Source organism: Mauremys mutica, chromosome 1 (genome assembly GCF_020497125.1).
Source record: "Mauremys mutica isolate MM-2020 ecotype Southern chromosome 1, ASM2049712v1, whole genome shotgun sequence".
NCBI lineage: Eukaryota > Metazoa > Chordata > Testudines > Geoemydidae > Mauremys > Mauremys mutica.
In genome coordinates, this window is record NC_059072.1 from 188,024,122 (window position 1) to 188,037,577 (window position 13,456).

General features: G+C 42.9%; 1 protein-coding gene across 5 annotated transcripts in view; it reads left to right on the plus strand.

Annotated features, from left to right (window-relative positions):
• The window catches only part of USP25 (ubiquitin specific peptidase 25), a 127,166-nt gene that overhangs the window by 43,395 nt on the left and 70,315 nt on the right, over positions 1 to 13,456 (plus strand). For all 5 annotated transcript variants that reach the window (XM_045002162.1, XM_045002158.1, XM_045002160.1 and 2 more), the window contains exon 5: positions 9,136 to 9,298. In XM_045002162.1, coding sequence (XP_044858097.1) covers positions 9,136 to 9,298 — 163 coding nt within the window. The remainder of the gene's footprint in view (positions 1 to 9,135; positions 9,299 to 13,456) is intronic.

The window sequence follows — 13,456 nt, forward strand, 5'->3', positions numbered from 1 at the left end:
GTAGTTAGTTAATGTGGCTGGTGATATTGTTCTTCAGGTTTCAGTATATGTATGTTCAGGCATAATTTCTCATAAATTACTATTTTAGTACAAGACAGCCAAAGCTGTTTTTCTCTAATTTCATATGAGAAGTTCAGCTCTTGTGAACTTTTAGTTAGACTGTTTTCATAATCGTGTCGGAGGGTTAGGTGCATCTTGCAGGACGACTTCCTTTTTTGTTCTTTGCTTTGGCCTCTATTCAGGACCTTTTCTTTTGCTTTTGAAGGGTCTTCTAGACATAGACCTTTTTCTTTTTACCCATAGTCCCTTTTCCACACTGCAAAGATTAAAAAGACCACTTTTCGCAATCTTCTGATCGACAAGTAAATACTGCAAATGTTTTTTAGTATTTTTCTCTGGTGGCAGAAACTAGCAACCCAATGTGCCATTTTATTTGTATCACGTATACAAGAAGCACATAGGATCTCTCTGGTCAATCCTATACATCCTCACCAAAATAAAATAAAGAATGTTTGTTTATACTAGCAACATACTTATCTTTTAATTATAGATGTGTATTGTTCATGTAATAAGTTTGAATACAAGTCAAATACAGAAATTTGACATTTAAGGTTTACAGAGATACTATGGTCAATTTATGACAGGATTTTAGGTTTTGTTTTTTATATGTATAGAAAGCCTAACACAAACAGATTTTTTTTTCTTCTTGGATACTAACATTCATTCCTTTGCTGTGTGTTGGCAGCTTTTCTCTGTTCTGAAAACCAGAAAGCGAAACTAATTTTTTTTTTAAAAAAAAAGGAAACAAGGGCAAATGCAGCAGTCAGTTTTTATTTCTTAGGCTAAGGGAAAGGCAAAAGTCAAATAAAAACTCCAGCGGCAAGAAAGCAAAACTGGAAAAAATCAGTTTTAATAATTGAAGGACACGTATCTTTTAATTTGGTATCCTCATTATGGGTAAGATTTTCAAAGGCACAAATGAGAGGTGCCTAATGAGTTTGCTAGGGGTGGAATTAAGGTTTCTATTATGAATGTATTGATTTGTGTGATCACTGTATTCATGAAACATTACAGTAGTTTTGTTTTTTTGCATTAAATTGACATTTTTTTAGAACTGGTCAATACCAGGTTATTGAGAGAAGTGCAACCCAAATGGCCATGCGTGCACGCAAACTATTGTCATTGAGGAATATTGATTCTATTATTTTAAAGTAAAAATGTCTTTTTCTTCCCTGCTGAATCTCTCCATAAAGCATTGAAGTCCAGTGCATTAACACGATAAAGCTCGCCCAGTTGTTTTCTTATAAACATTCCTGCGATATAGGTTTTTATTTTATAGGACATGTGATAGCAGCTGCATTGTGGTCCACAAATTACATTTGGCCATAGCTGCCTCTAAAGAAAAAGCAAGCTTAGAGTATCCAGAACTCTTAGTCACCTGTCCTGATACTCAAAAGATTCAAATATACTGCTCTTTGAATATTAATGACCTTAAGATTTCTCAGACGACTAATGTGTTCTGTTACCAGACAGGCAGCTATCCTTACTAGAATTGCTATAACTTACTTCCTCATCTGCTTTATCATTTAAAACTTGATGGTTTCAAACAAAGTATAAATATATGAGTAAAATAATTAGGATTGTAATAGTATGAGCATGTAAATAGCTACCATATTTAATGGCAGTGGTAGAAAGGGGTAGAGTCATCCTAGATGTCAAGCTCTTTAACTCTAGAAAGTACCCAGACAGAATACCCACTGATGATAGTGGGACTTCTGGTTGGCTAAAGAGTGCAAGATTGTACCCAAAGGTCCCTTTACTTGTTAAAACTAAGGTCATTTTTTCTACACGGTGAGTCCTGTCTAAAAATGCATCAAGAGATTCATGAATTGATGCATGTCTTGGTCTTGCTCTTCCAATTAAATAACTTTTGTTGTTGTTCTTGGGAGCCATTTTCTGTTCGATATGCTGTGATTTTGAAAAGGGTTGATGATACCCAGAGCCAGAAGTAAGACATACTCGTCCCAATTATCTTGACAGATCACTTCCATGTGTCAAGGACAATGTGTGAGGGATTCTTTCTCATAAGTCCCACATCATATTACATACATAAGAATGGCCTAGTATCAAACTTCCTTTGCTTAACCTTTGGCAGCAATTTCAATATGAGTTGGGAGGCTGAGAGGGTTCAATATATCCCATCAAGTAATTTATATTGAATAGCTGTTTTACTGAGCCATAACTGGTTCTTGCACACTGTAGTTAAGGTTGTGTCCAGAGCTACTTCCTTGTCAAAAACTAAGGAATTGAAAAGCTAAGTATCATACTGTGACATGAATTTATTTGAGGCTGATGTTTGAGTCTATGGTTATTGACTATAAAAGCGCTATGTTATCTGAGGGCAGATCGTGTTAGACCTAATTTTCTCCCAGCAGATGATTTCTTTCTAACTAGGAGAAATTGCCACAAGGCTAGTGAAAGTCAGCTTTAGTAATAAAGCTTTATCTAAACTGAGCTAAGACAGACCTATAGGTGATCAAACTGATGAACTCTCTACTATTAAAGGAAGAGAGAATTTTAAAAAGAAAAATAATTAAAAATGAACTGAATACATAAATGCTATTGGTCTGTGGCAAAACCTCTGGTGTCAGAAGGTAAGTAGGTAAAACATCAGGGGATGCCAGTTTCACTCGTGCCAGGGAATGGACCCCTGTAGTTGCACAGGTAACAGAATTCCTCTACCCTGCCCTAGCGGTTCCGCCTGGGGAGACCAGTCTTACAATCCAGCGGGAGCTCTCTATGAACCCTGCTTGCAAAGGCTGCGTAGGAAATTCACAGTAGGGTATTCTGACTGCCCTTTTTTTGGCTGGGCTGAGCAGATCTCACATGAACTATATTGCACATTACGGGGGGGAAGGGATAGCTCAGTGGTTTGAGCATTGGCCTGCTAAACCCAGAGTTGTGAGTTCAGTCCTTGAGGGGGCCACTTAGGGATCTGGGGCAAAAATCAGTACTTGGTCCTGCTAGTGAAGGCAGGGGGCTGGACTCTATGACCTTTCGAGGTCCCTTCCAGTTCTAGGGGATTGGTATATCTCCAGTTATTATTATTTATTTATTTATTCTGACAATTGTTGACCAAAATCAGTTGCAAACCAGAGTTTAGATTGTACTTGCTGTTCAAGAAATTGTTTTAAATTGATGTGATATTTGCTTTGAAGTCCTCTTTAATGCCATCATCAAATAGCTGATCTTTTCCCAAAGTGTAGCTGTCACCTAACTTTGCCAAAGAAATGCTGATGATGGGGGAAGCAACTTTAAAAAAAAAAAAAAAAAAAAAAAAAAGTTCCTTTATCTTTCAGGTTCTCTTGAGGCAATACTGATGTTTGCTAATATGGGAAGTAATTTGTTTTAGTTAATAGCCAAATTAAAAGGTAAAATGCCTGCCTTATAGTGCCCTATATAGTGAAATCTCAATGATTTAAATTCAATGGGGTTCTTGAGCTTTTGCTCCAGTTTTGGTTATGCTTCTGTATAAGGGATGAATTCCTTGTATCTGAACAACACATTTCTTACAAGGAATATGAAGTCTTGAATATGCCAACTACTCTGTATGGGAGCAGTTTAAGATTTTTCTGGGTAGAGGAGTGGGTTTTTCCTAATCCACAAGGTACACTTGAGCTACAGAAGGCAATGAATCCACTGCACAGGATGTGGAAATGGGGATCCAGAAACATGGATTCCATAATCTGCTTGTCACTGGTATGCTGCATGATCTTGAGCGAGCTAGGTAAATTTCCTTCATTACAGGTTCTCATCAGTCAAATGATGGTGATATTCTTTCTAAGGCCTTGTCTACACTACAAGACTATTTCGAATCAACTTAGTTCGAATTTGTGGATTCGACCTTATGAAGTCGAATTTGTGTATCCATACTAAATACACTAATTCGAATTTCTGAGTCCACATTCACGGGGCCAGCGTCGACTTTGGAAGCGGTGCACTGTGGGAAGCTATCCCACAGTTCCCGCACTCCCCGCTGCCCATTGGAATGCTGGGTAGAGCCCCCAATGCCTGCTGGGGGGAAAAATGTGCCGAGGGTGGTTTTGGGTGACTGTCATTATTGAACCGTCACTCCTGCCCTCTCTCCCTGAAAGCGCCGGCGGGAAATCTGTTCGCGCCCTTCTCTTGTCAGTTACAGCGCGTACGCCACAGCACTGCGAGCATGGAGCCCGCTGCGATCATCGCTGCACTTACGGCCGTTGTCAACTCCTCGCACCTTATCGTCCACCTCTTCCACAGTCAGCTGCTGAGAAATCGGGCGAGGAGGCTCCGGCAGCGCGGTGAGGACAGGAATTCACAGAGTGGCGCAGACCTCTCACAAAGCAGGGTACGCCGCGCCGTGGAGATCATGGTGGCAATGGGTCAAGTTCATGGTGTGGAACGGCGATTCTGGGCCCGGGAAACAAGCACGGACTGGTGGGACCGCATAGTGCTGCAGGTCTGGGATGAATCACAGTGGCTGCGAAACTTCAGGATGCGTAAGGGCACTTTCCTTGAACTCTGTGACTTGCTGTCCCCTGCCCTGAAGCGCCAGGACACACGGATGCGAGCAGCCCTGAGTGTGCAGAAGCGAGTGGCCATAGCCCTCTGGAAACTTGCAACGCCAGACAGCTACCGGTCAGTAGCGAACCACTTTGGCGTGGGCAAATCTACCGTGGGGGTTGCTGTGATTCAAGTAGCCCACGCAATCGTTGAGCAACTGCTCTCAAAGGTAGTGACTCTCGGAAACGTCCAGGACATCATAGATGGCTTCGCCGCGATGGGATTCCCAAACTGCGGTGGGGCTATAGATGGGACTCACATCCCTATCCTGGCACCAGCCCACCAGGCCAGCGAGTACATTAACCGAAAGGGCTACTTTTCAATGGTGCTGCAAGCACTGGTGGACCATAGGGGACGTTTTACCAACATCTTCGTTGGGTGGGCGGGCAAGGTTCATGACGCGCGTGTGTTCAGGAACTCTGGTCTGTTTAGACGACTCCAGGCAGGAACTTTCTTCCCGGACCACAAAATAACAGTTGGGGATGTGCAGATGCCTACAGTGATCCTCGGGGACCCAGCCTACCCGCTAATGCCCTGGCTCATGAAGCCCTATACAGGCGCCTTGGACAGTGAGAAGGAACTCTTCAACTACCGGCTGAGCAAGTGCAGAATGGTGGTGGAGTGTGCTTTCGGACGTCTCAAGGGGAGGTGGCGGAGCTTACTGACTCGCTCGGACATCAGCGAAAAGAATATCCCCGTAGTTATTGCTGCTTGCTGTGTGCTCCACAATGTCTGTGAGAGCAAGGGCGAGACCTTTTTGGCCGGATGGGAGGTTGAGGCAAATCGCCTGGCTGCTGTTTACGCTCAGCCAGACACCTGTGCCGAAAAACTATCCCAGCGGGAAGCGCTGTGTATCCGGGAGGCTTTGAAAGCAAGTTTCCTCGGAGAGCAGGGTAACCTATGACTCTCCACTTGATTTTAAGAGAAGCTGATCCTGGGCCTGTGTCTCTATGTGTTGAGTGAGATCTGCGGTTACATACCCCGTTCTCCAAGTTTCCCCCACTTCCAAAACACGTTTTTAAACAAATTAAATGGAACAGTTATTTTTAATAAATCTTTCCTTTACTTTGCATTTCTGTTCAGGGTTTGAAACATGGACGCATACTGTGCTGGGTACGGTGTGCACTGATGTACAGACCGCTTGTACAATACAGTACGGACAGCCTCCTGCTCCTACATAGGTCTCTGGGGTGGGGGACGGTTTCAAGTGGTTGTGCATGTAGGGGTGGGTTTGCAGGAAGGGGTGAGTGGTGCCGTCTTTGCATAGGGATTTGGATGCAGGCTCTGGGCTGTGGGTTTGGGCGTAGGAAGGGGTGAGGGGTGTGGGGGAAGGGTGAGTATCTGTCCGTGGATGAGGGCTCTTGTTGGGGCTCAGGGCAGCGGAGAGGATCGCGCCTACGGTGGAAGTGCATGGTAAGGGCAGCATGCCTTAACATTAGGGGGTGGCAGGCGCTAGGACCGTGGACAAGCGTACACATCACAGAATGACCCGGGGCAGCATACACCACACAGAGGGACCCTGGTGACTACTGAATGCAGTCTGTGTGTGCCCTGCAGTTGATCCTGCCCCCGATAGTCTGTACCCTGCTAATGTAGGCTATCCCGTGCAATTATAAATCCCCTGCCCCCCCCCCCCCCACATACACAGTCTTCTGACACGAAAGACGTGACGGAAAGAGTGAACAACAGCAAACAGCTTTTATTAATCTACTACATAGTGGGGTGATGAAACTTGGATTTGGGACTGGGTGATCCTGTAAGGGAAGCGCTTCTAAACAGTTATAGCGTCAGAGGTGTGTGGAACATTAGCGCTCAGCTGTGGTGCAGAGACAGTTCTCACGGCCCCTACCGCCCCTCCGTCTTGTAATTTTCGGTGAGGGGGGGACAGGACTTCTTGGCGTTGGAGGGTGGTTGCAGATACAGTGCAGGGGGGCTCTCACCTCCTGCCTGCGGTCCTGCAGAACATCAACAAGGCGCCGGAGCGTGTCCGTTTGCTCCCTCATTAGCCCAAGCAGCGTTTGAGTCGCCTGATGGTCTTCCTGCCGCCACCTATCCTCCCGTTCGATGTGTGTGCGATGCTGTTGACATAGGCTCTCCCTCCACTGTCTCTGCTCTGCCGCCTCGGCTCTGGAACAGGCCATCAGTTCCGCGAACATCTCTTCCCGAGTCTTTTTCTTTCGCTGCCTTATCTGAGCCAGCCTCTGCGAGGGGGATGCCGGGGCAGTCCAGGAAAGAGCAGAAGCTGTGTGATGGGAAACAGTAAATGATTTCCTTGAACAGATACATGTTTGCGAACAGTGAACACAGTCTAGTCAGTTTCTCTGAACAAGACCATACAGGGCACCAAGTCTCACGAGATCTCAGGACAAGTTCGAGATTTCGGAATACGCTCTCATTGGCGGCGCCATTGCACAGGAGAGCGGACAAGCGGGGAGAGACAGCATAATCCGTCTTGCAGACAGTCCTGGTAAGCCTTAAAGTAGATCATGCTTATCAGTTAGTGGATAGCTGTGCTCTCCTGCTAAAGGCAATCTGGAAAGCAGAAAGGCTGAGCCTTTTCCAGCCCCTCCCGCCAGTGCACGGGAAAGATCAATGTCTGCTTGTTCTCTGTGGCCTCCAGCACGTGGCTGTTAAGCGAGGGTCGTTGTTATGCAACCTAATTGTAAACCGTTAACAATAGTAACAATACACTAATTGCCCGACTTAGATGCAGCCTGTCCAGACGGACATCACCCTGAGGCGGGTCACTCGCAGTCAGAGAGAGCGGATGCTACTGGAAGCCCTGCACAGACCAGGACCATATGCAGCAATGCTGGTGGAGGCGATGATTCCTCTCTACATTAGGATCTCCTGGCGCGGAAGAGTGTGCTTCCATGGAGCACAGAATAAGGCACCTCTCCCCAGGAACCTCCTGCGGAGGCTTTTCGAGCTGCTCTCTGAGACCTTTCTTGAACTGTCCCAAGAGGATTATTGTTCAATCCCTATATGTGTGGACCTACTATTTATATAGTTTGACATGTAAAATTTTGTATATAGTATTTCTATTTTTTCTATACCCGTTTTTTAAAAAATAAAAGTTTCCATGTTTATAGCACTTACCGCCTGATCCTTCCCCTGATTCTGAGTCTGGGTTAACGGGCGGGGAGGGTTGGTAGGGGATCTCTGTGAGGGTGATGAAGAGATCCTGGCTGTCAGGGCAAGCGGTATTGTGTTCGCTGTCGCCTGCGCCATCCTCCACAAACCCTTCCTCATCTTCCCCATCGGCGAACATCGCCGAGGAACTGTCCAGGTACACTATGCCATCCTCAGAGTCCACGGTCACTGGTGGGGCAGTGGTGGCAGACCCACCGAGAATGGCATGCAGTGCCTCGTAGAAGCGGCATGTCTGGGGAAGGGCTCCGGAGCGTCCGTTTGCCGCTCTGACTTTTTGGTAGCCTTGTCTCAGGTCCTTGATTTTCACGCAGCACTGCATTGCATCCCGGCTGTATCCTTTCTCTATCATTGCTTTGGAGACCTTCTCGAAGGTCTTTGCATTCCGCTTGTTGGAGCGCAGCTCCGACAGCACAGACTCCTCGCCCCACATACCGATCAGATCCAGGACTTCCCGGTCTGTCCATGCTGGGGACCTCTTTCTATTCTTGGATTGGCCTGACTCCTCTGCTGGAGAGCTCTGCATCGTTGCAGGTGCTGCGGAGCTCGCCCCGATGTCTAGCCAGGACGTCAGATTCAAAGTGCCCAGACAAGAAAAGGAATTCAAATTTTCCCGGGTCATTTCCTGTGTGGCTGGTCAGAGAATCCAAGCTCGGACTGCTGTCCAGAGCGTCAACAGAGTGGTGCACTGTGGGATAGCTCCCGGAGCTACTAAGTTCGATTAGCATCCACACCTAGCCTAATTCGAGCTAGCCATGTCGAATTTAGCGTTACTCCACCTGTCGAGGTGGAGTACCAAATTCGAACTAAAGAGCCCTCTAGTTCGAATTAAATGGCTTCCTGGTGTGGACGGTTGAGCGGTTAGTTCGAATTAACGCTGCTAAATTCGAATTAAAGTCCTAGTGTAGACCAGGCCTAAAGCACTGTGATACGTGTGGATGAAAAGTGACTACTGGTAGATTCTCAAACTCTTTTTGTTTCCCACTTTGTTGTTGTCTACCTAAACAGTTAGGACCCAGTTTTAAATGATTGGTCTTTGTTGACTTTTTAAAATTAATTTCCTTTATTTAGTGGAATTAAAAATAGGTATCCTTCAGTCATGAAAGCTTACTCCATTCGTAAACATGACTATGTAATGCCATTTATTGTGGAAAATCAGCTACAGTACTGCATCTGCAAATAAAGTACCATCTTATTTTCCAGTGTGCATTCTGGCACATTAAAAAAAAAAGTGTTTGAGTCAAGAATAAATCTGATAAATTACCAAATGATTAGTTATTATTTCTGTATTAATATTTGTAGGTGTGACTACATATCATACCATTATCTTACTATATTATTGTTTTACTTTTAATTTTTTCATTTCTCTTTCTGCTTTCTAAGAGTTCTAGAAGCCAGTATAGCAGAAAATAAAGCAAGTTTGAAAAGGACACATCCAGAAGTGTGGAGTGACTCTCCAAACCCCTATGATCGAAAAAGGCAAGACAGTTGTCCGGTTGGATTAAAGAATGTTGGCAACACATGCTGGTTTAGTGCTGTTATTCAGGTAAGTGTGTTTGCTAATTAGCTGTACTTTCTGTTGTAATATAATTTATACAAAATTAATTGGTGATAGACAGTATCTAAACTTACTTTCCCTCTCTATTCTTAAAGCTAAGGAATAAGATATACTCGGCCTTCTGGTTGGGAAAGCATTATCTAAAGTTGTATCTGTTCTTATCAGTTTATTATCTCTTTACCATGTGCCTATAAATGTTCATACTGGTTTTAGTACGGTATGTTTAGTGGATTACCGATCTGATTTGGTGAGGTGTCGAAGTAAGTCATAAAACTTGTTAATTAACGACAAAGGGCATGATTTTTCAAAGGTAATGAGGGCCTGTAGCTCACACTTACTACTTTGGCAGCTGCTGGTGCTCAGAATATTTGAAAATCAAGGAATAAATATTTTAAATAAAATGTTATGTGCAAATGACTTAGAGGTGGGAGGAGGAGGAGTGGCTGACTAACATTTGTTGCAGTTCTACTGATTAGGATGTTTCAATCCCACCACCCAGCAATGGACTGTTCATAGGATAGCCACAAAGTTGGGGTAAGAAGCAGAGAGAAGATCTTTGGAAGAGAGGAAAAAGGCCCGTGCAGCCTGAGTCATTCTGTCTTGTGTTAGTCTGGCTAGCCCAGCTAAGATACGCATATTGTTGTACTGGGTAAACTGTTTGTATGTACAGCTGGTATGAAGACTTTATTGTTAGTTTTGACACAATTATGTATACAAAACCTTTTTCATTTTCCTTTGTAACAAGGTGAAAAGAATTCAAGTTCCTTGATCAGGATTTGAGTTTTTTTTTGCTCATTTGGTTTTTAAATCCAAAAAGCAGTAAAAGCAGTTTTCAGTAGCCAGAATTGGTATACCAGGTTTACATTTGAGTGGAATCATTTAGAGTAAGCTATTAAGAAATAGGTTAAATGTGTGAAGTAAATTAGACTGTAGATAATTTCTCAAGGGAAGCAAAATCTCATCACTGAACATGATCAAGGCAAGATTAGACTAGGATTGAATTGTATTCCTGTAGAAATCTGTCAGTACTGGCCTGTGATTCAAGGAGATAGACTTCATGACCTAAAAGACATTTTGCTAGCCAAAATAATCATGAATCTATACAGGTAGGGCCAAATTCTGCCTTCCATACTCACTGTAATATCTTATTGCTCAAGCAGTCCTGCTCAGTTCAGAACTATTTTTGAGAAGTAAAGTAGTACTCAAGGTGGATAAGTCTACCACAGCGTGTCTCTGAACTAGTAAAATATTGTGTTAGACTAATATCGAATATTCTTTATGCATAATGCTTATGAAGCCTTAGAATTTTTTTTAACTAAATTACTCTAAAGGGAAAATCAGTTCACCTTTAAATGATTCTGTGAATATCTTGAAAATATGTATCTATTAGCTGTTGAATATTGTGAAAATAACTGAGATCTAATTGGAGAGAGATGTTTCTTAAACAATATACAGTATGCAAAGTATAATTAAGTTGTAAGACCACTCCTGCATCTTAAGACGTTAAACTAGATCATAGAATCATAGAACATCAGGGTTGGAAGGGATCTCAGAAGGTCGTCTAGTCCAACCCCCTGCTCAAAGCAGGACCAATCCCCAACTAAATCATCCCAGCCAGGGCTTTGTCCAGCCAGGCCTTAAAAACCTCTAAGAATCCACCACCTCTGTAGGTAACCTATTCCAGTACTTCACCACCCTCCTAGTGACATAGTTTTTCCTAATATCCAATCTAGAGTTCCCCCACTGCAACTTGAATATTTCTTTTTATCTCAGTTTTTGATGAATTTCTATTGTACGGATGCTGTCAGGCTAAAAAGTATTGTGTTTTAAATAAACTATTTATATTAGCAGAGCTGCAGATAACACCTCAGTCTGTAAAACTAAAAGCATTAAAAAAATTTCCACCAAACTGTTCTATTATTCATTATCTGTTTTGTGTGTGTGCTTCTCTGCTTGAATGGTGAAAATGGGCCAGTTAGTTTCAAACTTGTTTATAGTCGTGTTCTTCCCAGGGTCTCATGCAATAGCAAAATGGTGAAAGGCTTGAGTTTTATGTATCTAGCTACGGTTTTTTTTTAATTAACACCCAGTTTTCACAGATCCAGTCCAGTACCCCCTCTTGGTCACTCACCAGATTGTTTTTGGAGGAATCCTGCTGCTGATCCCTGAGTGTTTAAAGCTTCTGGATTCTGAACAGAGTCCAGGCATTGCCCTTGGGGTCCCCAAGCATATTCTTTGGGTGCAGTCCCTCTGTCTAGCATCCTATCCTACAAACTGCCTTGACTCTTGAATCGCTGTTGGTCTTTCAGACTCACCCTATCGCTTAAGCACACTCGGTCCCAGAACTCCACCTGATGGCGTAAGCCTTCTGTTTTACTTCTTCAAGGGCCCACATGATGAGTGTAGCATGTAACAGAGACACTTTGTTCAGAATTTTAACGTTATTGCTCTTTACTTGACCCTATGAGAAATACAGACCTAACAAAAATAATTAACATACGCACATTCCTTCCTCAGTTCCCTCACCCATCCAGGGCATTCTTTTGGCAGGTGTCAGGGTTGTCTGGGGCTGTCCAGTGTCCTTCTGTTGCAGTATATTACTTGGGGTGGGTGGGGGGGTTGTGACGGTCAAGACTATAACAGGGTATAAAAAAGAACTAGATAAATTCATGGAGGGGAGGGGAGGTCCATCAATGGCTATTAGCCAGGATGGCAGGGATGGTGTTCCTAGCCTCTGTTTGCCAGAAGCTGAGAATGGGCGACAGGGGATGGATCACTTAATGATTACGTGGTCTGTTCCTTCCCTCTGGGGCACCTGGCATTAGTTACTGTCTGAAGACCGGGTACTGGGCTAGATGAACCTTTTGTCTGATCCAGTATGGCCGTTCTTATGAAACTTGGAGCCTTCTTCCCCAGCTCAGCTTCTCTGATCTTGCTCAGTTCAAGTCCTTCCCCTCTCTTGCCTGCAAGATCTTCTATAACTTCCTGATTAGTCACCAGTTTGTTAGTCTTGCTTGATAGCCTACCACTGCTCCAAACTCCCAAGCCCCATGCAGACCAACTTGGTAAAACTGGTTTTCCATGTTAGGCACTCTCCTTAGCAGAACTAGTTGTGGTCAGAGTATAGTCATTAAGGTTAAATACTCCCCATTGTCCTCAGTCTGGTACGTGCCTGTTTCTGGTCCTGCTAGCAATAATGACATCCACATTTATATAGGGGCATTCAGCGAGAGCAATTTTCATAGCAAAAATTCTATAACAACTTCATAATATCAACCAGCATTCACAAATAGTACAAGCAAAATCCCCAAATCATCACAGCAACACTATAGGTTTTTGAAAAAGAAAAGGAAAAGCCCACCACTCTTGAAAACATTTATCTTGATAAAATATTTTTTCAAATTGTGAGAGAAACTTGATTTGGTAGTTCTTTAATTTGTTGCTTTGTCATTCTCTCATTCACATATTTCTGTCAGATTTTCAAGAAGATTGACTTTAGCATTCTTATAAATGTTTTTTTTCTAATTTGATACAAAATGTCAAATGAATAGTCTAGGTTTTTGTCCATCAGCCAGTGGAAACACTGAACTGTGACTAGAGAGTTTAGAAGTTGATGCTAGACCTATGATCTCATGTTAATTGCACTCAATGTGCTACTTTACACCTTGAAGCTGGATTATAAAAGGACTGGCCAGTTTTTTATGGTCACTACTTGTATTGTGTGAAATTCTGTAGTTTTCACAATTAAAACATTATACCTTGATCAATGGTATATTTACTGTTCATAATTAGAAAATTTAATCGAAATAAAATTACCCTTCTCATTTATGTTTCCATAGTCTTTTTGATTGAAAAGGTAGGTTATTTATGTTTTGCATGTCAACTAGAGAGAATTATGTTTCAGACAACCATACTAGTATACTATGTGTAGGTTAATTTTGGACATTATCTTATTCAGTATTTATTTAACCACAGGATGGATAGACTCCTTGGGTTGCATCAACTATAAAAATATTTCAGGCCTTTTTTAGGATCATTTTGAAACCTGATTAGAGGTCAGCAATATTTAGTGTTACCTACGTGAGTCACAATAATATACTGTGCAACATAGTCCAAACCAAAATGAAAATAAATACAAAAATCAGT